Raw genomic sequence first — 25,749 nt, 5'->3', positions numbered from 1 at the left:
ATTCCCCCTTCATGTCTATCCCTTCTCTCACTAAGATATGCAAAATAAAAATTACTTTTCTCTTTGTCACACTAATAAAATTATGCAGTCAAATAGGCAATTATCAGCTTATATTTTAAATTTTGTGAGAATGCCTTGTTTTTGGACTGACTTGCAAATATACTGAGAAGTTTCACAGTAACTTACTTTTTCCTGGAAATTGTTGCTATGAGGAGGAATACTTTCAGGCCAGTTCTGATGCCTGTAGTTGCAAAGCAAAACTGCGGAAGCATGGCTGGAAAGCTCACGAGCTAGAGGGCAAAGGGAAGGAAAAGCCAAACTGTAAATGTTATATGTCAGTATTGTGAAAATACTTTCCAAGAACTTACGGAAATCAAGATTTGCAACTTCCATCACGCAACAGATTTTCAAATAAAGTTGTAAGAGATCATTAAAGGAAGTGCATATTAAAAAGTGAAGTCAACTGCTTTTTGATTGTAAAGGTGTTACTTTAAAAGTAACATATATAGTACTGCATATATAGTCTTTCTTTWAAAAAAAAAAGAAAAGAAAATATATAAAGCTGAGTGAACTAATTTGGAGAGATGGAAGACRGGTTGATGGATTAGATACTTGGGCTTTTTCCGGGCAGTACCTTGAGCTAACGTGAAGATGAACGGTCAGAAAAGGTAGGAGAATGAAATGAAAGCTTACATTTAAAGTGCAATTAAAATTCATTAAACCTCTGTACAGATGCTATAAATAAGAAATAAAGTGGTTATGGTTCTTTCTATCTTGGTTCACTTTTGGATTACAGGCATCTGTGTAGGAACTGAATTCACTTACAGTTCACATCTTCAGGTTGTTTCTTACCATATATCCCCTATATGAGTCATATCCCCGTATAAATTTGCAGTCAAGGGCTTCAGTGCTGTCATTCGTCATCTACGGGTAGTGCAGCGGGTTTTGATGGTAATAACATGGGGAGCTGGAAATTTTGTTCCAGAATTAAATGCTGTGGACCTTGGGCCTGACAGTTGTAGAGCAAGACAGAATTCATATCCCTCCTGGTGAACAGAAAAGTCATAATTTGGGGGGGGTGTTAATTGTTATATTGTCCGATTTACAAACGCATCACATGGCACTTTGGCTTAAAGCTAACAAAACCCTGGTTATGGAATATTTTCTTTTAGGGAAGTACTACAGCTTTGCTAACAGGCGCAATTCTACATCAGAACGAAGGATCGCTTTAGAGGGATGCTAGTTGAGATCCGAAGTCGCTCTCAGCTCTGCCTTGCTTGTCGTTTTGCCAGAGACACCGAGTAGCAYCCTTCTTGGGCAACGTCTTCCTGTGTTGGGAAGTGGTACTTAGTGGCACAGGCTGGCGAGAAATGCCCTGACTGCTGCATTTGCAGACTTCTTGGAAATGCCTGAAGGCCTTGCAACGGCTTTACTTGGCTAGCTTACTTCTGGGGCAATAAAAGCATAAATCCATCCGCGCTCCCTCCAGGCGTACACAGGCTTACAGTAAAGGCAAGCAGCATCCCAGGTCAGAGCACTGGCACAGGTTGCCCAGAGAGGTTGTGGAGTCTCCTTCGCTGGAGATCTTCAAGGCCCGCCTGGATGCAACCCTGTCTAATATGGTCTAGGTGACCCTGCTGAGCGGGGAGGTTGGACTAGATGATGTCCAATGTCCCATCCAACCTCAACCACTCTGTGATTCTGGTGAATCAAAAAATGGAGCAATAAAGCTCACTCTGTCACTGATGGCTCAGTGACGAGCTCTTCCATGACCGCACAGCATTAGACACCGTTTTGCACCTGATGCTGAGGAGTAGGACACCAGAGCCGCCCAGCAAAGGTCTCTGCAGTGCCCTCCTTGCTGAGGCCTGCAGGTGACCCGCATGCGTCCATGCGTCTGCTGCAACTCATAACCAGGCAGCTGGGAGGTAGTATGTGTTGTAGATACGCATAATACCCGTGATCGTATAGCTGACTGCTGTCTCTGGTGTATACACCATCGCTGTTTCACATGACATAGTAATTTTTAAACAGTAAGCTTTATGAAGAGAAAAAATATATTAATGCTTAGTTTTTTAATTTGTATATAACTTTCTTAATTTGTGCTGTCACGGGGAGTACAAATTGACTATTTATTTCTATATGCATGTATAAATTCCAGACTATGTGGTGCTGACAGACAGTTGTTTCAGTCTTTGACTTCTGTCTCTGTAATTAGTGTTTGTTTAGAGTTGAAGTGAGAAAGATTGAAAACTGTTTTCTCAAAATACTGAGTACCCAATAAGTCCAAATGCAAGAAACTTTTTCCTGAAGTTGCAGCTGTTGCAATAATTCACATTCTCACCCTTGCAGAGTTTATTATGTTTCTTCCTCCACGTCTTTCATGAACAAATTAAAATTTTTCATGCAATGTCTGAGTAGGAAAGTCTCAGGAATTTGCTGCTTTGCAGCGCAGGGCTGGATGCAGCTGCTGCATTGCAGGGGGAGGAAGGCTGTGGCGCCAGCGAACGTAGCAACGCACGGATTTCCGATTTAGTAAAACACAGCAAAGCTGACACAGGTGAGGAAGATGGTACCAAGTTCACTGCAGCTGCAATGGGTTTCTCGCAAAAACGCAGCTCGTTTATGGAGATATGCAGAACTATACTTCTTTCTCTTCTTGCACTGTAATTAGTTACCCCTCCCCACAAAAATTAAACCCAGAGAAAGACATATTTCTTCCAAAGTTGCTTGATATTTTGCTTTAAAACAACACTGACCTGACCTTTCTGTGATGCAAACCTGCTTCTTTTGCTGTAGGTGAAAAATGACTATATGTTAGAAATAGCAGATCAAGTGGACCAGGAAATTGCTTTGAAACTAGGTTGCCTTGAAATCCGGTAAGATGATAATTTCATTTATTATTCAATGTTTTTCTGACTGAATTTATACTTTAATTTTGAAACTCTTTAGTTCATAGATTTCTAATCAGTATAGCTGAATAGTACCCTAAAAAACCTTTTTGCTATAAAGTAGTGTGAAGAGAACCTGATTATATTGCAAGCAGTTTCTAGTGATTTTTAAATTAAAATTAGTGTTAAAATTGTTATTAACTGCCTCTTGATACTGCCTTTTTGGTGAATTTTTCATTTGAATAATTCAAAGCCCTGTAAAGTACAGTGAAGTGTAGTAAAAGGAAAATAAATCTAAGGTGTGAGCAAACAGTCTTGTCGTTGTGCATCTCTATATGCTGCAGCTGAAGAATGTAATTAAAGATAAATGCTGCTGCATCTTCTGTCTGCAATTCCTCAGTTTTTCATGTGCTATTTTAAAAAGTTTTTTTTCACTAAACGRGTAAATGAACAAATGGTTCAGGAAAGGTAAAGCATCAAGAAATGTTTTTGCCTTTTTAACTTTTTCAGCATTCTTGTCAGCTGTATAGACAGCTGGAAAGTAAAGATAAGTTTGTCGGGTTAAGGGATCCTTGCGAGATGTCTCATCGCAGCCCTTGCAGTGCCCGTTTTGKTTTTGCTAATTTACGGAGGTTTGGATTAAAACATTAAAACTTGTGTTGTTGCTCGTCGCTGCCCCTTCCTCTGGCGCTCGCTGTTCGCCCGCACAAACACTAGTGCTGGCGCAGAGGAGGGACGGGGGGTTGGAGGTRGGAAGGGGCTGCTGAACGGCAGGTTGAACCGCTTCTCGCAGTGGTTTCTGCTGGGAAAAGCGGTTCTGGGAGCGCACGATCGGTATCGGGCTTTGTCTCGTGTCCAGAGTCGTGTTGTGAACTAAAAATCTAGTCTGTCRAGGTAGGATAATAACGTTGTAATATATAACTGAATTCATTCTGCACATGGTTTCTAACAGTAAGTCGTTGAAAGATTTGAATATATTAATRCTGTAATGTTAGGTTGGAACATCCAATAATTGTTGCTTTCAACTGTTTTTCCTGACTTCAGGAGATCCTACGGAGAGATGAGAGGCAATGCATTAGAAAAGAAGTCCAACTATGAAGTGTTAGAGTAAGTATTGCACTCTAGCTTGAGGTTTGAACTGTTTCTTTACCAGGAATGTTAAATTTGGCTCAATAAAAGAAAGTTTCTGTTGCCATCTTGTATTTCTTGAAGCTTGTTGAGATCTTCCAAGTATATTTTAAATGAGATCTTCCAAGTATATTTTAAWTAAGAAAARGATAAGGAAACCTTTCAAAGTATAAAGGTAGAGAAAGCCTGTTTAACTCTGGCCAAGGGAAATAAGGTTGCAGTTAAATGTTGCTGATGAGGATTATTACTGTGATTTTTTTCAATTTTGCTCATGCTTATGGGATCWTCAAATCAAGTTTTAAGGTGATTTTGTTTCTAAATTATGTTCTGTGCATCATTTAATTCATCAGTTGTGACTAATCTGTGGTAAAGTTTAAGTTACTTGAAATGTTTATGGTATCATTTTTCCTTTATTTGTTAAATATGTGGTTTTACTGAATTGTTATCTTGCAATTAACCCATTTATTAGGTATGTATGTACCACAAGTTTCAAGAAGTTCAAGAAGCGTCCTTATACTGAAACTATTTTGGCTGCTTTATCATGTTGTATATTAGATGGCTTTAATCCAGGCAGTCCAAAGTACTTGAGAAGTTTTGCAGATTGAAGATTGGTTTTACTTGTGTTAATTTAGTGGAGCAGAGTGTCTACACATATTCCAGGAAGTTGTGCTTTGCTGCTAATTATCTTTCTGAAAATACACTGTACAGTGTAATGCAAAACTAGGAGAAAGGGTTGGTATAGCAGTAAACTCTTGATCTTTTTTTCCCCCTTTTTTTGTAAAATAAAACAAGTATACTAACTTGGAGGCAGAAATTGGAGTAGTTTGGAGGTACAATACCAGATCATTGTAAAGGATGAATAAATTTATAAGCACTTTTGAGGAAAACCACATAATTTTGATGAGTAACATTGAATTTTGGCAATCGCCTACTTAAAAGGCTACAAAGTTTTCACCCTTCCAGTGCTCCCCTAGGAAGTTTCCGTATCTTCAGAATCGTTGCTGCAGATGCAATATGCTACCTGAGCAGCCTTTAAAAGGACATTATTCTACAGCATTTAATGTAGACAGTTCATGCCATTCTTAGCTCTAACATTGCCTCTTTTGGGTTATTCTGGGCAAAACTGGTTAGTCATAAACTTTGAAAAGCAGCCTCTGAGCCTACCAAATTTGTCCATTTTATTTTAATATTTTGGAGGAGGATGCAGCTCATGTACTGCCCTTTGGATTTTGCCTGGACTTTTGTGTGGTTGGAATCTGTCTTTAGTGGGAGATATTCCAGACTGAACATGACAGAGACAACTTTTAGGGTTAAAAACCTAATTTTCTTGCACCTTTTTAAACGGAAAGTAACGTTGACTTCAAAAGTTAATCAGTTAATTTAGAAGAACAACGTGGATTTTATGTAGTGCTCCCGTAGCTGCACAAAATTCCTGGTTAAGAACGCACATAAGTAAATGAGAAAGGGATAATAAAAATGAGCAGAGTGAACAGAGAGAAAAGGGCAATATAAAAAGGATATGAAAGGAGAGTGGCCTGAAATTCTCATGTCGTGTCATCCCCTTTAAAAGCAGAGAGGTTGTGAGATTAATGACGACCTGTTGGTGATTCACCTTGGATTTAGAAGGTGCCTTAAAACAAATGAAAATAATGCAAACGAGAAAAGGCGAGGTTACAATTTACATGTATTTCATCCAGAACTTCGGAAAGAAAGAAGACTTCAGTCACTTACTGGTCAACCTTTGAAGTAGAAGCATTTGTAATTAGGTTAATAATTTTGAAAACTGTGAGGTGAAACAAGGTTCATAGCAGATGACATGAAATGTTAATTAAGAATTTTAGTGGATAAGAGAGTCTTTAGGACTCCGAGGGGGGGTTGCTCCCAGTTTAACAATGACTTGTTCACAATACAGACATTTTCCAAGCAGCATCTGTTTTGGCAGGTAGGAAATGAATTGCTGCTGTGAAAGACAGGGACAAAAAGAAGCAAAACTATAATGTGCAAAATGTAACAACTTAGTGCCATGCAGAACTGGACAAGTAGAATTGTGCATTTCAAGGTTTGCTGTTTGTTCTGGGGTTTGAGTTTGTTTTGTTTTGTTTTGTTTTTTTTGAGAAGCAAAATATATTTTTATGGGATTCTGCTGGGAGAGGCAAAGGACAAAAGCACCTCAAACTAGCTGTAGATAATTACAGGCTAGTAAGAGCCTGCAAAAAGTGCTAGTAATGCCCAAAACACACTCATTTGATTTTACCACCTTAACAGCCTGCAGGGGGTTTCTTAAACAAGTCACATTTTTTTTTCAAGTGAGGCTTTTTGTGTCTTTTTCTGCTTGTCTTTTTGAGTAGCGTAGTTACATCGTGAGACACTTAACCAGCTGAGTGCAATTGTAGAAAGCACTTTTTTGCACTTGGCGTGATTGCTTCTCGCCTGTCTTTGTCTGTCTGATGTATGTTCATCTTTGATCAGATTTTCATATAAAACCAAATCTGGATGGGAAAGGGTGGCTAGAATTAAGCTACTAAGTAGCCTTTAATAGTTGGGTCTTCAGACAATGAAAGGAGATTTTTTTTCATAATGAATATGAAGCCTTTTAGCATAGAGCAAGCATAATTACAAGTACAAAAATGGGAGCTATATGARGAAGCAGCTGCATCCACAGGATTGGAAAAGCATATTAAATCTATTAAGCTATCCTAATGCTACTTTTTTTGATACAACTTTGAGATAAAAAGTAGAAATAAAGGTGAATGTTGCCTAAAGCTACTTAATCATTATATAACAAGCTGTATCATCTCTCTGTAGTTGGTATTTTATTAATCCTACGGAAGTTCATACGTGAAAAATATAAAATTTTACATATAACAATGAGTAGGATGGAATAGGTTAAGGTAAATATAAAGCTTTTAGCTTTGTGAACCAAGATCTAGCTGCTAATTACTGGCAATCAGAAAATAGGTGTCCAAGTCCTTAAGCTGGARCACCGAGTTTGTCTTTTTCCTGAGCTGGCCATTTTTTACCCATGCGACGCATCTGAGGCTGGAAAAGGAGGAGTTTGCGGGATCGCGCGGCTAAGCCCGCGTCGCACGCTGCCGAACGTAAAAGTAGGAAACGCCGTCTCGACGAGCGCGGTTAAGAGCCGTCGTTCGTTGTGGTCTGCGCCAGGGTTCCCGGTGGGTTCGCTGCTCGGTTTTGAAAGCACTCTGCCTTTCTCGAATGCTTAACGTTGAGCTCACGCAGTCCTTGTCGAAGTGTCTTTGCGGGTTATTTAAATGGTAATAGCCTGTTAGATTTCTTTAACTACGTGGGATGATAAACTGCGTAGAATTTGCATTTGAGAAGAAACACATCAAAGGGCTTAACAGTTATGGAAGTTTTATAATCTTTTTCAGCTTACTGTCATTGCACATATGCCAGTGTTCACTGCTGTGCGTGAGCACCCTGCTTCTCGTGGTTGAGGGTGTTTTTAGTATGTTTTGTGAAATTGTATATTACTGTTTTTTAAAGAGTTTTAAAAATAGCATGTTTTATTATTATTATTAGATTGAATTTAATGTTGCTTTTCCTTTTATGCCTTTGGTAGCAGTGAATATATACTGCATTTATCACGTTGGCTAACAGCTTTTCGTTCTTTGTTGAATGTTTCAATTCCAGTTTTATTTCTGTTTATGTGCAAAGCATGCAGTAATGGAAAGTTTTCTTTCTTTCATACTTGTTTTGGCAGTAGAAAAGGACGTAACCTCTTGACCAAACAAAAAAAGATTGTCAGTAACACCTCCGACAAGGCAACAATAAAAATCATTTTTTTATTTAATTTTTTTCTTACAGTTTTTCCTCTATCTCATGGAGACTTTATGCTAACAGCTATGCATCTAGTTTGTGCTCATGCAATATTTGATATACCTGGCTGTACAGCGAGCTTCTCCTGCGCTAACGCCTCTGGCAGCTTTGCTGCCATCTACTTTCTTTCTTAAAACTAACATCAGTTGCAGTGGTACAGATATTTGTCACACAGAAGCTAGGTGAAGCATGTTTCAGCCAAGAAAATGTTTAAACTGTGTGGCTTTGGTTTTCAAACTGGGGCTGGCAACCCTGTTTTGAAACGTGAAATTGTGAGCTTGATGTGATGCAGCTTGCAGGAGTGGGGCTTGCAGACAGGATTAGGATCCTGCCTTGTGGATGCAAGAAGTGAGGTTGCTTTCGATAGAAGCTGGGAATTCAAAAGTTAGGTTGTAAATATGAAGAAAAGCGATGGTGGAGATCGCTCCAAAATGTTCACTGTCGTCCTGCAAAGGGTAAAACAGCGGTCGGCATTGCTTTGAGGTGATACCGTGAGATCCCCCCCTTACACTGTGCTTTGTAATCCGCTCTAATAACAGGTGTTTATTAGAATTTGCAGTTTTTATATTGTTCCTTTCTCGGATGACTGCATGAGTAAGAATTTTGTTTTTTCAGTTTTCTTCAAATTAATGAAACATGCACAATTAACAGTTTTTCTTCTCAGGACTTCTCTGTGCCCAAGCCAACATGTAAAGTCCCCCCCCATGTATCTACGTTACACAGTAGATACCTGCTCTAAATGCAGTATCCTTTAKATTAGAAGATAGTGCCATAGCACATTTGCTGTGGACTAGCTAAGGTCAGGGTTTTAATGGTACTGTGTTTGCAACTCTGAGCTCATCGTGGACTTTACTACGAAAATCATAATTGTATTGGATGCATTCGCTAAAAGAAAACACCCTGAAGAACAGCAGCATCATACCTCCCACTTTTTGTTAATGATGTGTGTGTTTCTATTGCAGGAAAGATGTTGGCTTAAGACGTTTTTTTCCGAAGAGTTTACTAGATTCAGTAAAGGTAATTATAGTTCCAGTTAGTTGTGTACTACTGAAAAAAAATGTCCTTCACACAGCTGAAAAGCGCACGACTGATTTCGCTGTAAGTGAATTGCAGCGCAGTTCTGTCCCGATGAAAAAAATTCCAAATCAATCTAACAAATTGGTAAGATACAGATCCCCCAGTTAAACAACAGACRTGCAACCTGGAAAGAAAGAACTAAGGTGAAGAAAACGGCATACTTTTAGTGACAACTCGATAAACCGAATTCTGCTTTCCTTGCTCACAACTGTATGCAGCTGTCACTCAAGGAAGATTTCCAACAGTTTCCACTCGTGTTAGTCGTGGTTAGATTACAAATTTTAATCGGGTCTTGCTTCCACTGAAGTCTGTACGTTCCCCGAGTAAAAAAAAAAATGCCAATTTTTCTCAACATACTAGGAAGAAGGGGTTAAGAGTTGTCACTAAGTAGTTTTACATCTATAGTGATCTTGATATTAAAATCATAGTAAAGTCTCTGCTGTTCATATGGAAGTAAAATATCATAAATTTGTATTTTAGAGCTGATTTTGGTAAGCAAGGACAGTTCTATGGAGGATTTAGGAAGAGAGTTTAAGTTACATGCGGAGAGTTAATCGTTGTGATTTGAATGGAAGGGTAAATAGAAAAGGTCTCTCTTGAAGGGGGKTTTGTTTCAAAATACTTCTTTAAAAAAACTAACAGAGATGAGTGAATATGGTAATTGCTGTTCATTTTAATTTAAGGAATTATCTAGGCCTGTTCTGCTCTGCCAGATGCGCAAATTGTGGTGAAAGGCTCCTCACCTAGACAAACAACAGCTACCTCGAAACAGAGAAAGCCGCTCTTTAGAAATCAGGAAAACGAATAGGAGAAGTAGCAAGAATTACCAGAAAGTCAAGCCGAGCTGAAGCCTATAGTAATAAAAAGAGCTGGAGATATCAAAAGAAAAAAAATACAGGAAAGGAAAATGCTGCTGCTTTTCAGTGAAAATGAAGGACTTATTAAACATAATCCAGGATTGGTTCAAGTAATTAAGTGACTCTCGCTCTGTGAAGGATGATGGTGTTTAGCTGGCGGGCAAAGGATGCACATGGCAAGTTTTTTTAGTGAGTAATTTAACGTCAACCTTGTGCACTCAACCGAGATTTTTTTCAGCTTGTTTTTCATCTGCTCTGGGCAGGAGCGGTCCAGAGCCGATCGTGCAGTAGGTGAACATGCAGTACCGCTGCATCGCTGCTGTTAGAGTCGGACCCTTCTCTGAATGCTCATTCCTGAAGTTCCTGGCTAATTTGAGCCCTTAATGTACTTTGAAGGGCTACTAAAAATGAATGCATAAACAGAGGGCAAGCACGAACGACGGAAGAGGAGGTTTATGTCGGTTTGCATAGTGCGGGGGGCTGTCGTAGGCGTCCTGGAAGGACGAGGTGCTTTAAGGCTGTTACAGTAGGGAAGTGAGGTATGGTTTTTTTAGAGGAATACTGGTCTTTCCTGTCCTAACCTTGACATACTACAAAAATAAACCTGTTTTTTACCTTCTGTCATTCTTAGTTGGCAAATGCATGAGAAAGAGGGTACTTATTTTTTTTACACCCCATCGAGCTGCATTAGATGCAATTCAAGCTTTGGCAAAGGGGAGAAAGAACAGCTGTGTATGCGGCTTTGGCATTTTGGCRTTACATGATGTAAATAGTGGTGAAAGACAGTGAATCAGTTGGCTCGATGCACAGCACACATATGCTCTTGATTAGGACACAGCAGAGGAGCTAYTGCGCTTTTGCTGGCAGCGTCTGGGTGAATCCTGGCACCTAGGGACAGGGTGTTTACGAGAKATCCTTGATGCCTCGCTCGGTTTTGCCCGAAGCATGTGTAATCTGGAGCTGGCCCAGTCTCTGTCCCACTGCCCCACGTGGGGGCTGTTGGTAGGACAACCTGGGCTGCTCTGCTTAGTAGTTGTTTCCGTCCTGGAAACAATTAATAAAATGATAAGCAGTATAATTAACATATGCAACTTCTATATTTAAATGTTTACTTTCAGTTGATTTGAATTCACTATTTTAATTTCATTTATTTATACGGCARGTATTTTGCATCTTCTCGAACTCTGAGAGTTCAGTATGTTACAGATAATCTGTGATATTTGCTCACAGAGCGTGAGACACAGCTGCAGCTGAGGGTTAATCTTACCGCATAAGAGGATAATGTATGATGACAAACAAAATTAAGACCTAGTATGAAGGTACAGGTTGCTGGTTGCAGTGTTTTTTCTATTGGTAGACAATTAAGAAAGTAGGAGAAATGGAGAATTTAGAAAAAACAATTTCTGCAAAAGTTAGCATGTTGACTTGTGTTGCAGTTTAACTGAAACTGTGTTTCCCAGGTATTCCTGCTGTAATGTATAGCAGAAAAAAATTTGTTGTCAAGCAGAGGTTTGAAGGCAGTAGTTTGTTGTCCATGTTGCAAAGCTTTTTTTTTCCTTGAGAGCTCTCTGCTGTGTTTCATTAAAGAAACTGTTGTTAAGATACTCAGTCACTGATACTTCTAATATACATAGAATGAAAATAATTCATCTTTAAACTTCTTAATACACAGGCCAAAACACTACGAAAATTAATCCAGCAAACATTTCGACAATTTGCCAACCTCAATAGAGAAGAAAGTATTTTGAAGTTCTTTGAGATCCTCTCTCCGGTGTACAGATTTGACAAGGAATGCTTCAAGTGTGCTCTCGGTGTAAGTACGGGATGGGGGCAGCAGCATACGTGCTGTACGTTAGCAGTCTGATAGGCTTTGCTTAGTCCTGCGGTTAATTGCCTGCTTAGTTCATGCTTTGATTTTGAGAAGAGCCCTTGGATTCCATTAACAACACAATATATTGACTGATTGATTATATTCCCAGTATTCTCAGATGAGTGTCAGAAAAAGAAACGTTCATTAGTAGAGTAGGGATTGTGCTTTAGTAGCTATTTGTATTGGTGTTAAAACCTGGTTTCCACGGAAATGAGACTGCTGTGCTTCTATCTGTCTATAAATCCTTCTCTCGTACCTTTTAATCTCCACCAATTTCAAAACGATTTGGCAGCGGGCCTTGAATCTACAAACTCCGTGAAAATAGACACTCGAGTAGATACTAAAACATGAATGTGGACATCCACGGGGAGAAAAGAGGAAACGTAGGAGCTCACTTCCCATGTGGACCCAAGATAAAATACAWTGAAACTCACTCTAGTACCACACATCTCCAAGAAACCAGACCTCAGTAGTTTTGCTACTTATTGAATTACTTGATCTTAATATATTTTTAAATGTTTGAAGAATTTAGAAGCTTCTAGAGGTTAATTACTGAAGACTGTAATGATAACATTAGAGGACAGTGTTCCATGACGTTTTCTTCTCTTACTATTRAAATTCTGCACCATCTTCCTCCTTCAATCCTGAAGTCGAGCTGGATTATTTCGGTGGAGCTGGCAATCGGCCCGGAAGAAGGAATCAGTTACCTTACGGACAAGGGCGCTAATGTAAGTCTAYTCCTGGTTTCCTCTCTCAGTTAGAGCCTTAACAAGCTATCAAGTCCGCCGTGGCCTGTTGTGAATTGAACTTTACACGAAGAGGATGGAAGGGCTAATCCTTGAGTTAAACTCAGAACAGCCAGGAAATTCAGAGTAAAAAGCTTATTCAGGCATTAACTCATGATGTGGGATGGGAGTAAACACGACAGGGTTAAGTGGAGAGACAGTGTCAKCCTCAGTACTGAATTTTCCAGCTTTTGTACCCATTGAAGCACTCACATAAGGAACTGAAGTATTAGTGGTGCCTGATTTTAACAGTGAAACATGCAAGTTATTCTAAATTATCCTGGCTTGTCTGAGGGATACTATTTAAATAAATAACTTGTTTAATCAATTAGTGTTTAGCACTGGCCATACAGCCATTGCTGGTTCGTAATGCACTTTACATTATTCTCCTRACAACCTTGTACTTTTGCCTGCTATTGACTGCATTACAGCTTTTCTTTTAACCATGGACATGTTCAGGAAGTCTGTTCAGACCAATTCTGCTAATAACAAAACATTTGGGAGCTTTACAGCCATGATTTATGTTGAGCAATATTTCCAGCTTTTGTTGAAACTAATTCATAGGTGGTGAAGAAATCTGGAGATCAGGAATATGTAGTCAGCTAAGAATATGTCTTTTAAAGCAGTCTGGAGGTTATAGAAGTATTCTGAGTGCAGATACCATGTGGTTGACCTGTTGAGTTTTCTATCTTGACCCCAAAGAGGTTGTTTCCGCTGCGTACTTAGCGTGTGCTTAGTGTTACTCAACAGTGACCTCTGAAGGCACACTTGGTGCTTGGTTTAATTTTGCAAATMCTTGCAAATGCTGTTACCCAAATCCCAAAGAAATTGTAGAAGGAGACAAAGGAACAGACTTTCTACAGTGTGAGTTGGAGATCAAAGTCTGCATATATTTTTGCAACTTTAGGAGTAAAGTCAAACTATTTTGCTATAATTTTGAATTTTCTCCACTTTTTCCATTGCCTTTCTGCAGCCGACTCACCTAGCGGATTTTAATCAAGTGCAGACTATTCAGTATTCAAATAGTGAAGACAAGGACAGAAAAGGAATGTTACAGCTCAAGATAGCAGGTGCACCTGAGGTACAGTATTGATAGTTGTGATAAACCTATTTACCTTGATTTTCCTAAAAAATGGAATTAGCATCCTCTTAATGAAGATATTCTGTATATTATACTTATGTTCTTGTCTGCAACTTCACTCTGGATTTTTCTACTGTTAGTGTAGTTATGATAAATGTATTATTCTAGAAGTATGTCTCACRTTTATACATATAAGAAGAATATTTATCACTGTTTTTAGCCAACAGCTGTATACCTACCTTTACCAGAGATTGAAGCCTCCAGAAATTAATCTTTGKTTTTTTTCTATTTTTTTCTCACTGCTGTGAAGTTTTTTGTACATAGAGATAGCCTGAAGCCATACAGAGAATAAACGGTATGGCAGAAACATCTAACAGCTTTTACTCTAATTTCCTTTTTATCAAGCATCTTGCCTAATCCAGTTATAAGCATTTTTGAGCATGGAACTGCCTGACTATATGAGGATAGTGCCATGGCCAAAGACTTTAGTTATTGCTAAACTCTGTAGCTTCTTCTATAATACAGCCAGTGAATTATATTTAAGCGTGTTTTGGGTTCCAAGCATTCCGTATAGTTATTCCACTTTTCTTGTTATTTAAGGGAGAATGAAAGATGATTATGAGTAGTCATAATCATTATGCTAGTCAGATATTTTCATATTTAAAATAGATTTGTAGCTCGTTTGATTCTTGTATACTCTAATCTTTATTAAAGAAGTTTAATTAAGAAGTATTAGCTCTTAAGTGCAACTTTCTAGTAATAGCATGTATATGATGCTTTAAACTGAAGTGGATACTGAGGAGCTTCACTTTTGTGAAAGAAGAAAATAGGGAATATTACATGAGGACAGAGTTGGAAATAGAATTAGCTTTTATTTGCTGGAAAACAGTCTCTGTGACAGAAAAGGATAGAGGGTAATTCGGCAAACATGTGCAGGGGAGGGTGAGTGTTGATACTATTAACGTAAATAGTTTGCCTGTATGACTGTCTCTCTTCCGCTTCCCCACTTCTCCACTCTCCAACTCTTTTTAATGTTAAACTGTTTTTAAGTTGAAGAGATTACTTTTGAGGGCACAGAATGAATTGCTATGAAAGTGTGGAAAACGCAGAAAGAAAGCTATCACCTGGAAGAGTTTTAGGGAATAAGCAGCTTTTACAGAATTGTCATGATAGTGGCCACAAAAATTATAGCGATTTTAGTAAACCGTTGTTGGCTGAAAGTTTGACCAGGAAACCAGTTGATGAGCCCAGATCAATCTTACATTTGCGTTSAAGGTTTTATCAGCTCTGCTTTCTGACCTCATTATTTAAATTTGCTAAACAGAAGGTAAAGAAAGCAGATTAGGACTGGCAGACCACTTCCAAAATACTAGGGATGTTGCGGTGTATGGGAATGGCACCTTGCAGGCTGTGGTGCCAGCAAAGTGCAAATAATGTTTTACAATCTGATAGCTCTTCACTTAYCCATCTGCTTCTGTTTACTGTTTGCAAATGTGGGTGAAGTTCTGATGCAGTGATGCAGCTGTTCTGCTCCGCGTTTGCAGCTACAATAATACCTCTTTGTTGGTGCCTTGTTTTTCCCCTTCTTTAGCCTCTGACAGTGACAGCACCATCCTTAACCATTGCAGAGAACATGGCTGACCTGATAGACGGATATTGCCGCCTGGTGAACGGAGCCACACAGTCTTTTATTATCAGGCCACAGAAAGGTAAGGAGAGGTTTCGTCCGGGAGGAAACACATCATTTGGTACCTGCTACCCTCTGCTAGGTCATTAGTTGCTATCTGCTGATAGAGTGTTTGAAACTGGAATAGAAGACTCAAGGTAGGAGCAAAATCCTCGCTTGGAGAATGCTGTCTTTCTTGGAGGAAACTGAARGTGTTTTTGTAGAGGCAGATAATAAATGCTGTTCCATAGAAATTTTTTTATGACGGTAATTCAGACTTTTTTCCAGGAGTCAGTGCTTTTATGCTATTTTTAAACTTAACTAGCAGAAGTAAGAAAATTGTAATTAAAGACTCTCCTAACAAAGCAACGTTACCTTGAAAAGTGATTCCCAGTATCTGAGTGGTAATTCAGCGACATCAATCAGAATGAATTTGGATAAGATTTTAACAATTGATAGTTTTTGAAAAATTCCACCTTCCTCTCAGATATGTAAAACATCTCCTTTTTTATCTTGTAATCTGTGGTAGGTGGCTGATGAGTGTTTCTCATGAAACAGAATTAAAGTAAAGCAAGTATTTTGTGGAGCTGATCAGTTGTTTTTGCAGCAGGCCACAAGTCGGTAGCAGTGAGACTAGGGCGTGGATACAGCTAGCTTTAAAGAGAGAATTGTAATTAGATTTTGTTAGAAAAATTTCAACTTTCAGCAAGACTTAAATTATTGAAAAATACTGAARCAAAGCTGCTTAAAACTGGAAATTTCTGCCCTTTATTCATCTTCACTTGTGGAAATGAATGCAGCATTTTTGGCTCCTAAAACAAGGGATAAACTATTCCCTTCTTTCGCATTTGTAATACAAGAGATAGTACATGCATCATCCCAGAAAGATGCTAAAGCACTGATATCGTCGTTGATGAGTTGGATTACTCAGCTGAACACTTTRTTCAATACTGGAAAATTAGCTGTGTTGGCTACTCTTTCCATTTGCACAAAAGAATTCTGTTAAACATAAGTACAAAAGTGGACAGTTTATTGGTTGTGATACGAAGTGGAAGCTCTACAATCTGAAGTCCCCTTTAGCCATGTTTTTGCTTTTTTGTCCCACTTTTTTTTCCAATTTGTGTTCCAATTTGTGGTGTCCCCAGTGTGTTGTTCCGGATGGGTAATACTGACGTGGTTTGGGTCTTTCACAGGTCCRTAATTAGCATCCTGCTTGTGCATGGCTCTGAAATCTGCTTGTACCCTTCTGTTAACAAAAAAAAAAMCAACAAAAATTGGTCGTTCAGTAACGAAGCAATGTGACTTTAGGGTGTTAGACATTTTGATAGCACTTAATAATTGCTTAAATTATTCTGAAATCTGAACATTTCTGTTTCTTATTTCTGACTCTAACATGTACCGCTAACTTTTAGCTTTAGCATTAGTCGTGCAACCTTATCTCCATGTAGCAGCAAATCTTGCCTCTGCTACACAAATTCCACTCTGCTAGCCAAACTAGTGCGCAGCTCAGTGGGGCTGGACCGTTGGCACCAAAGCTCAACACCAAAAAAAGGATAAGCTAGCATCAGTGATAAGGCTAGCTTACTGCTCCTTTAAAATTAAATTGGCACCGCAGCCCCAGATTTTTCATTTCGCTGGTCTGGTCTGTACCTTCAAGTGATTATCTTCTATGCCTGCTCTCATTTTGAAAAGTAATCACCATTCCTTTCCTCTTGTGAAAAATGATGGTTTGAGGTTTGTTGCCGCTCTCTTTGTTTTCTCTCCAAGCTTTATTCCAGTAGCCCGCAGCGATTCAGATCGACAGTTTGCCGACTTGAACTGAAGTAGCTGAAGTTGAGCTTTTAACTTTCCTATATCCTAGCATTTCACCTCTCCCTACCTCTCAGTCATCCTAGGTTGATGGATAGCTGCATCACTGTGATGCTGTCATCCTCTGCCCTCTCTTCAGAGGCACACGTGTTGGCTTTGGCCAATTCCTGCCACTTCTGTGTAGGTGGTACTTCAGAGATTTGGTCTGTTTAGTCTGCCTTGCCAGTGCTCAATCAGCTTGTTCCTCAGTTACTAGAATGGCTTGCTTTTCACATAGATGCTCTTAACTACCCAAAGTGCCGTTGCTGTTTTCTTTCTGGGTGATTATTGCATTTCTGCCTCTCTCAATAGCAACCACAGGGCCATAAAAGCCTTCATCATCGAGCCTTATCTCTGTTCACCTAATCTGCAGGCTTCCAGCGCTGCACTGTGCTCCAGGCGCCTGGATTTCCRTTTCTCTGCCAAGCCCTGCTCTGCTTTCCTCTATGCTATTCCTGCGCAAGCAAAGGATTGACTCCCAGTCAAAATCTGTACAAAAATCACTGTGTTCTCCTTAATTTCCAGCCTCTTCCGTGATGCATACAATTATCTGCTGGCTAAGGCTGGCAGGGCACATGAGTCCTGATTACTGCGACAAGTCCTGAATTACTGAGTGGGGATAAAAATAGACCCACCTTTTTATTATTTTTACTTTATTTCTTTCTAACATTGTCGTCTTCCAACCTGACTTACTTGTCATCTGGAGTCACTAAGCTCCTCAAAGGCAGGAGCTCTGGTTTTTCTGTATGTTGTACAGTACTGAGCACAGCTGTGTTTGCCTGTGCTTGCACTGTGGTTTGCCTATAAGCACTAATTCAGAATAAATCAATGCATGTAATGAAACGTGTTTATTTGTATGATATTCGCAGTGTATTTTTGCTAAGGCCAGTGAGCAGCGATTCACTTATGTAGGAACGTTATATAGCACTTTGGGAACAGGAACTTTGGGAACTGTACTTAAAGACTCTTCTTTATGCAGACATGTAGAGAATCCCTTAAATTTAAACTTTTTCTCATTTCTCCATAAATATGATTTCCTAGATACAAGCTGACCTAAACCATTTGTTGTGCATTTAAAATCTGAAGTTTTTATTTCATAGCAATACTCAACACATCAGTTAAATGTTCTGCAGGAGCACATTCCCACCATGAGCACTGCTCGCTCCCGTGGTGAGCTCTGATTCTATAAGATATATCAGAAAAAAATCCTTGTAGCAACTCTAGATCCAAGAGATACATCTTTTTCTTCCTTTYTGAGCTTTCCCTTTCCCTCTCTGTTGTAAATCTGTTTATTGCAAGTCTCCACATAAATTATCTCTCTTGATTGCTAACAGAAGTGGTGTCTTTGGGGTGTAATCAGTCTCACTATCYATTAATAATCCAGTTTCTCTTAATTTGATGAGAGCACTTGGTAACGCTTCAGACCTGGACAGCATGTGGGGTATTTCTGTTCGATTTATTTTATTTTTCATAAATATTTTGGTACATATGTCAATTTAGACCWATGTAGAAACTTTAAATGTAGTATTTGTATTTTCATTATCTTGCTTTCTCTTATAGAGGAAGAATACAAATGAAGTGATTGACAAAAACATAAAACATGACTTACTGGCTGGACATTGCTCTAGGTCGTTTCCAGAGATCTAAGTCTAGAGTCAGAGAGCTGAACTCTGTGTCTATTTATCAGTTTTAAACAAGTTTCTTAAGTAATGCAAAATTGTCAAAYCTCTTATAAAAGACTAAAAATACTCCAGAAAAAAAAAAACATTTAAGCAACTCAGATGGATAACTGATTGTCTTTTCTTTATACCAGAACTAATCTTCACATTTACATGTTTTTTCCTTCTGAATCCAAAAGGCTCACCGCCAAATGAAAACTAGTCTGAATTACTTCATGATGAAATTAAATAATCTGTGAAGTTACCAAGAAGGTATTTGTTCACAGTTCATTCATGTGAAAACTGAATGATTTGCATCTTATCCGAATAGCCCTGTATGTATTGTAATTCTTACGGTATTGTCGCTTTGACAGGCACCTTCTTACAGTATTTGCTTTCCAAATTATTTCAGTCAGATGGGAACACAGTTTACATAGTGGTAAATCAAAATACGTGAGAGCTCTTCTCGTGTGTCCTCAGTCACGCATAGCCATTTTTTTTTTAACTCAGTGGACAACTGGGTAGAATGTGATCTAGAAAGGACAGCATGTGCTTTTACGTGGATGTAGTTAGGAATATATTTTGACTTTGTAACTACAAARGGACTGATGAACAGTTCTCATTTTACTTGGTATATAAGCTGCAAATGGCTGAGTACCAGCTTGGGAGATACTACCTGAAGTGATTGATTTATATCTGTTTTTCACTGGGTTTTATATATACACATACATTAAAAGAAATACATATATATTTCTATCTCTATATAAAAACATGTAAATATATATAGGTGTATATATATGCTTACTTTTCTCGCATTTCCCCTGTTCCTGGGGCATAGCTCTGACAGCAGTAAGGTGGATGTGGTCCTGGCAGCTGGGCAGTGCTAATTCTTGCAGGAGTCAGATCGCTGCTCAGGAGCGGTGCGGGGTGCTCCTGCCTTTCGCTGGGCAGAGCAGGCTGCTGCCGCCGCTCTCACGCCGCGGCAGCCCGGCGGGTAAGGGCCAGCGCTGTTCGCTGCRTGGAAGTGCATCGCTCTGCTGCTTCTGGCAGTTTACAAGCACTCTTGGATGTCACTGTTATTTGGAGTTTGCAAAYGGGAGCATTGCAAGGAAAAGGAGCCCAGTTTTGACAGCTCTTGTTAGACCCATTGAAGCCAGGCTCCTTTCCTTCAAATTTTTATCGCGAAAGGTAAAATAAAATCATTTACGCCCTTTGTGTCTGTTAAGGGATGGCAAAAAGGGAGATCATAGAATCACAGAATCAGTAAGGTTGGAAGGGACMTCTGGAGATCATCTAGTCCAACCTCCCTGCTCAGGGTYACCTACAGCATGTTAGACAGGGYTGCATCCAGGCRGGCCTTGAAGATCTCCAGAGAAGGAGACTCCACAAYCTCTCTGGACAGCCTGTTCCAGGGCTCCATCACTCTCACAGGGAAGAAATTCCCCCTCAYGTTCAGGCAGAACTTCCTGTGCTTCAATTTCTGCCCATTGCCTCTTGTCCTGTCATGTGGGACAACTGAAAAGAGTTTGTCCCCGTGCTCCTGACACCYTCCCTTCAGGTACTTRWACACATTGATAAGGTCCCCCMTMAGRCTTCTCTTCCCCAGGCTAAACAGGCCCAGCTCTCGCAGCCATTCCTGATAGGGAATGATCAGGAATTATGTGATTTTAATTACATTGAAACCTTAAGTTCCCCCCCCCCTTTTTTTTAACATCTGAAAATTAAACTTTCATTTAACTTGGCCTGGAGTCTCTCTTTTCTCTGTCCCTGCCCATCGTTTCCTTGCACTGCTTTCCAGCCACCCTCAAATCCTTGTGCCTCTATCACACTCTACAAGTCTTTTTTCACTCCCCGTGCCTGCTGCCTTTTTCTGCTTCCACCATGCTCCTTTGTTCCAAGACGCAGAAACCTTCTCAGGTATGGAGCCCTCAGTCTGTGATCATTTATTGCTTATCCATTCCCACAACTACTGATTCTTCCTGGTGTCCGCTGTGGTCTGCTTTWTCCATCCTTGCCTTGTGTGGCTACAGTTGAAAATAAGTCAACTTTTCAAAATTTGAGCAAAATGAAGCACAAATAGGTGCAATAAGAGAATGTTAACCAAACCACAAGAAACTAAAAATTTGGGAAACGCTTGTTTAATTTCGGTTCCGTCTTGCATCTCTGTATGTTATTACTCATTAACTACGTATCACTGTTCCACTTATTTCTCAAAAGCACTTCGATTCACATTCTCCTTATCTCATAAAATGCATGGAATGGGCCCACTTTAAGATGAAATCAGTATTTTTTAGTAAAAGAGATGTTGTTCAGTAAGTGAAGCAGAGACTCGCAGGAACAGAGTGGGAGATCTCATGGTTAGGGCAATTTAATCCTGCCCTGGAAAATTAGATCCTGTCTTCCTCTCTCTTCGAGAGGTCCTTTTTGATACTCAGCAAGTTTAATAGTGTGTATTTAGTGTGTTATGGAGCTACATAGTGAACAACAGGGAAAAATATTTGGAATAGCTGGTTACTAACAGAGCACCRGCTATTTTGATTTAAAAATATGGAAACGATGAAGTTTAACTTTGCAATTTAGTAKCATTCTTCTGACATAGAGGTTTGTACAGGTGTATCATTTCTTAAGCCTTTAAAAGTAACAGGCAGCAAGTATTTTTTATCGGTGACACACACTTGATTCTTCAGCACCTTCTGAACCAGTAATCCACTGCCAAATCTAGGAAAGATACTGGAATATGGACTAGCACGCAGGACACTTTCACAAATAATTACTGCTGGCATAGAGCTCAGGTGAGACCTAAAGTTCTTGAGTCTTATTCACAACCCCACGGAGGCTTGCACGGTAGCAGGCAAAACTTCTGTGCCTTCTTCTCCAAGCTTGATGCCTTTGGCTCCATCCAGCTTGAATCTGCCCCAGCTGATCTCTCTCTTTTGGGTTCTCCTCTCTTCCCCCTACTCATCTTTTTAGTGCTAGGCATCTTCAAACTTCTGATCTCATGCTTGTCGCACTGTGCCGCCTTGCAGGATCTTTGCCTTTGATTTCCTTTCCCAAAAGGTCTTGGTTGTGCTCACATTTCATGGTACCTTTCTCGCCTTCCTCATGCTTCTTGTATCATCTTGCTGTCCTTTGTCTGTCCCCCAGTTTCAGGTCCTTGTTCTAGTTACCTTGCCTAGCTACTCACAGTCATCTCCCAAATTGCAGTTCTTCCTTATATTTGCCTTCCTTGCTGTATCTTCCTTTTGAATCCCCAGTGTGACCTTGAGGTGCCCCTCTCTTATCCTTTGTACAGTTAAGTTGAACTTCTTTCTGCTCTACACTTTTAAGTACAATTGCCTGTCTTTTTCCTTCAGTCTTTTTTGGGGGTCTTTTTCCAGTGTCCAAACACACTAGGAAAAATGTGTCTTTGTGGCCCTGGGCCGATTTTGGAGCATGTGTGTTTGCCCCGTAGGCAGGGAGCATGTGGAGGTCTGCTTGAGAGCTTGAAGAGATGGAGCATGTTCAGTTACTTGCACGTACGCTTTGGTCAGCRGAGAGCACACTCGGTTGCTTTGTGGGCATGGTGCATGTGTGCTTTTTCATGTGTGAAAGCTTTAAGGGGATTAAGGAGCATATGCTTTAGCTACGTGGTGCACGTTCAGTTTGTCACCCGGGAGCTGGTAGGAGCTGGAAAATGCTGGTTCGTGGAGAACGCTGCTAGGTGCAGCTTGGCCACCATTAGAGGCTTGGGCATCCTCACTGAAGAGGAAATGCTTTCAGTGTAGTTGCAAGGCTGCGTTAGTGCTCTGCTGAGCATGCCTGCATTGCAATGGTTCCCCCTGCCCCCCCCCCCAAAAGAAAAATTGATAGCTTGATCAAAATTAGGCAAACTTTCATTGAGATGATAAAAGGAAACATGAAACATTCTGGTACAAGCAGCACCTCTTATCAAATTACAGTGCTTCAAATCATAGAGGCTCAGGCAATTTCCAAAAATAAAATATATGGATTTTCCTTTTCTTTAATACTGTAAGGTCTGAACTCTTCCCTAAAAATAAGCCAGCCAGCCCGGGGCAGAAATTCAGCATYGAAACCATTGACCTGCTTGGTAAAAGTACAGCAATGTTGTAGGAAACTGAAAATGGATCTTAATGACCTAACAGGCAGTGCTATTRGCATCTTTCATCTTTGAAACTTTATTGCAAATATACTTAAAACAAACCTATGTTGGTGAGCACAGCTATGTCGCTAAAACTTTGGGTAACAAAATAAGTGTAACAAAATCCTGTGTTTTGCCATGTAGAGCACCATCATGTCATTAGTGAGCATTTCTCCACTCTGTCCGAGAGCACACAAAGATGAGATTTCTTTTATAAGCTCTGGAAATTTCAGGAATTTAGATGTAGGAGAAAAAAAGCCCCTGGAATTTACAAGAATTTGCGAAAACAGTATATAGTGCAGTTTTCCATTTGCTCTCAGGTTGCTTCATCAGTGCTCCTGTGACTTAGAGATATATGTCTGTTCTGGTTGCCCATTTCTCTCCTTCACTGCTTAATTTCAATTTACCAAAACTTGTCAGTGGCTTTAGTAAAGGCTTAGTAATTTCCCCATCATCCTCTCCCACATGGACASTCATCATCAGCGTCTCATCATCAGGAGAAACAACAATTTTAATTATTTACATCCAAGCATTTATACACAATATCATTATCAAAGAAAGTTACACTGGCAGAGGATTTGCAAATAGTTTACAAAACRCTAAGTTCGTCTCTGGCTACTAAGCATTACTATTTTACAGTGTAAATCAAATGTGAAATTGGTATAATATGTTACGTGAGTGAATGATTTATATCAGATGTCTTGTCAGAAATTCAAGTTGACTTCAGTAATTTTATTTATGTTAGTACTTAGCGCATCTTGGAGATAAAGGAGAAACATTCACCAGYAGCGAGGTGAGATACTGTCATGCTTTGTGCAGGTGATCTATCAGAGTTAAATTGTTATGAATAAAGAAGGAGGTTTATATATTTTGGGTACGTTTTTCTTAGGTAAGATTTTGTCAGAAGACCTATATCACTGATTAGAAGATGTGTTGATATGCTGCTCATGACATAAGTTTAGAACAGTCTTTTGAATCAACATAGTTTGCCTGAGAGATTGTGATAATTAATATTTCATGCATGTATCTATTGCACATTGAAATTGGAAACTTTATTAAAAAATTTAATCCTGTTTTCTTCCTCTTCACACAGAAGGTGAAAGAGCTTTACCATCAATACCAAAGTAAGTTTTACGCTTTCATTTTTCATATATTAAAAATTCTTGAAAAATAGTTCTGCTTTTGACACCTTGGGACTTTCTATATATGCTTAATTTTTGTTACTGCTTTTGGAGTCTAGAAGAAGAGCAGGTGGTCAGAGCAGACCGTGGGACATAAAGGACTGAMAGAGGCATCAATTATAAAGATACTAGATACAAAACCTAAGGAAAAAAGATAACTGATGTGTAGAYTGGCAATAGCGAGAGCAGGATGTTTTGGATAGAGACTGAACTGGGATGCAGGCTATTTATTTTAAGTCCAYGAGTAAATTTAATTATAGGAGAAATGCTAAACAGTTTTTGAATGGTGAATTCAGCCTCTCTGTGAGTACATSTACAGTGCTGTTCTGCCTTTTTGTCTCTTTTCTCTGCTTATATGAAATAGAGAACAAACTTCTATCATAGATCTGTCCTATCTCCGTTCTTAATAGCACTTGCATAATTGGACCGATCTAAGTTGGGACCTCTAAATTCAACTATAATAAAGAATAGTATTTAACATAGCAAATATTTTAGCCTATTTTTAAAAAAGATACTTAAGTACCAAAATAGTTCTCTAATAACAGCTGTGGATGTGTAGAGAATGCTAATCTGTGTCAGACAAACGAATTTGGTTTTTCTCTGGCTATTTTTATGGTGACGCTGTGTTCAGGGTATGGCGACACTTGCAGGCAGGTGGCAGAGGAATGCTCTTTTGTCRAACAAAAGTACTAGCCGACATCATGTGAYGTCTGGAGAAACTTGCTTCTGACAGATGAAATTTCAAACTTCTCAAAGCRTGGAAGCGCACTATTCTTTTRCTTTCTTACCATTAAAGTTTTGTGTGCATGTGTATAAGGAAAAAAAGTTGTTCAAAGAATTTGTTGGAGTGYATCTTTTACTAATGATCTTCCATAGATAAAATAAATCCAATTTCAATTGGTTTCCTTCATTTACTTGGCATATAACTCAATTTAAATGTGTTTTTTTACAGGATAAGTTATCCAACAGGCAAAAACTCAATTCATTCATCCAGAAGTATTACATATAAAAAGCACAGTATTTGGTGTATAGCTCTGTTTTAGATATACTTTTTATCTCCAATATTTGCTAAAGAAAGCAGATAAAAAAATTGCATGYATTGACATGCACTACTTGATTTTAAAAACTCCCTTTGAACTGTTTAGAAATACCAAGCATTGGCCTCAGTAAGGTGATGCACGTATTTCCTGATGCATGCATTTCCAAAAATAATAATTTACCTAGTCAGTGCATTTAATTTTTAAGTGTACTGTGAATTTATGTGCCTATTAAAGCAGTCCTTGTGAAACATTCCCTCCGCTCTTGCTCCCCCAGCTGGCCTGGGAAATGGTAGATTCCTGGTTTGTTTTTTTTTTTTTTTTTTTTTTTTTTTTTTTTCTTTTTTTTTTCCCCGTCAAAGCGGGCAGCTGTGGAAAATGCCTTGGCCCTGCGAGTAGGTGCAGTGGGTGCCCTGCTAGCGGGCACCCGCGGGCTGCGTGGCGGTGAGCAGTAATGTACAGCATTCAGCGATTTCAACCGCTCTTTTACAGGCTGGCCAACAACGAGAAGCAGGGAGTCAGGTCGCACACGGTCTCCGTGTCAGGTAAGGATCCTTAAGGAAAACGATATAAAAAAAAGAGAAAGAAAACGGTGAGCCTCGCCAGCGGCTGTCTGGGCAGCTTCCCGCGCGCYGCTGGAGCTCGCGGCTTGTCCCAAGACCGTAGCGGGGTCCCTTTGGGCTGGGATCGGC

The 25,749-nt window shown here is 39.5% G+C and overlaps 1 protein-coding gene across 9 annotated transcripts in view; it reads left to right on the top strand.

Moving 5' to 3' along the window:
* The window catches only part of PTK2 (protein tyrosine kinase 2), a 185,724-nt gene that overhangs the window by 109,386 nt on the left and 50,589 nt on the right, over window positions 1-25,749 (top strand). For all 9 annotated transcript variants that reach the window (XM_085322275.1, XM_085322667.1, XM_085322510.1 and 6 more), the window contains 9 exons: window positions 2,800-2,879; window positions 3,936-3,998; window positions 8,822-8,876; window positions 11,466-11,606; window positions 12,314-12,391; window positions 13,422-13,529; window positions 15,121-15,238; window positions 23,933-23,963; window positions 25,550-25,602. In XM_085322275.1, the coding sequence (XP_085178401.1) occupies window positions 2,800-2,879; window positions 3,936-3,998; window positions 8,822-8,876; window positions 11,466-11,606; window positions 12,314-12,391; window positions 13,422-13,529; window positions 15,121-15,238; window positions 23,933-23,963; window positions 25,550-25,602 (727 nt within the window). The remainder of the gene's footprint in view (window positions 1-2,799; window positions 2,880-3,935; window positions 3,999-8,821; window positions 8,877-11,465; window positions 11,607-12,313; window positions 12,392-13,421; window positions 13,530-15,120; window positions 15,239-23,932; window positions 23,964-25,549; window positions 25,603-25,749) is intronic.

The sequence above is a fragment of the Rhea americana genome, unplaced genomic scaffold (genome assembly GCF_003343005.1).
Source record: "Rhea americana isolate MKP2758 unplaced genomic scaffold, rheAme1 scaffold_0, whole genome shotgun sequence".
NCBI lineage: Eukaryota > Metazoa > Chordata > Aves > Rheiformes > Rheidae > Rhea > Rhea americana.
This window is presented reverse-complemented; position numbering and strand designations above follow the sequence as displayed.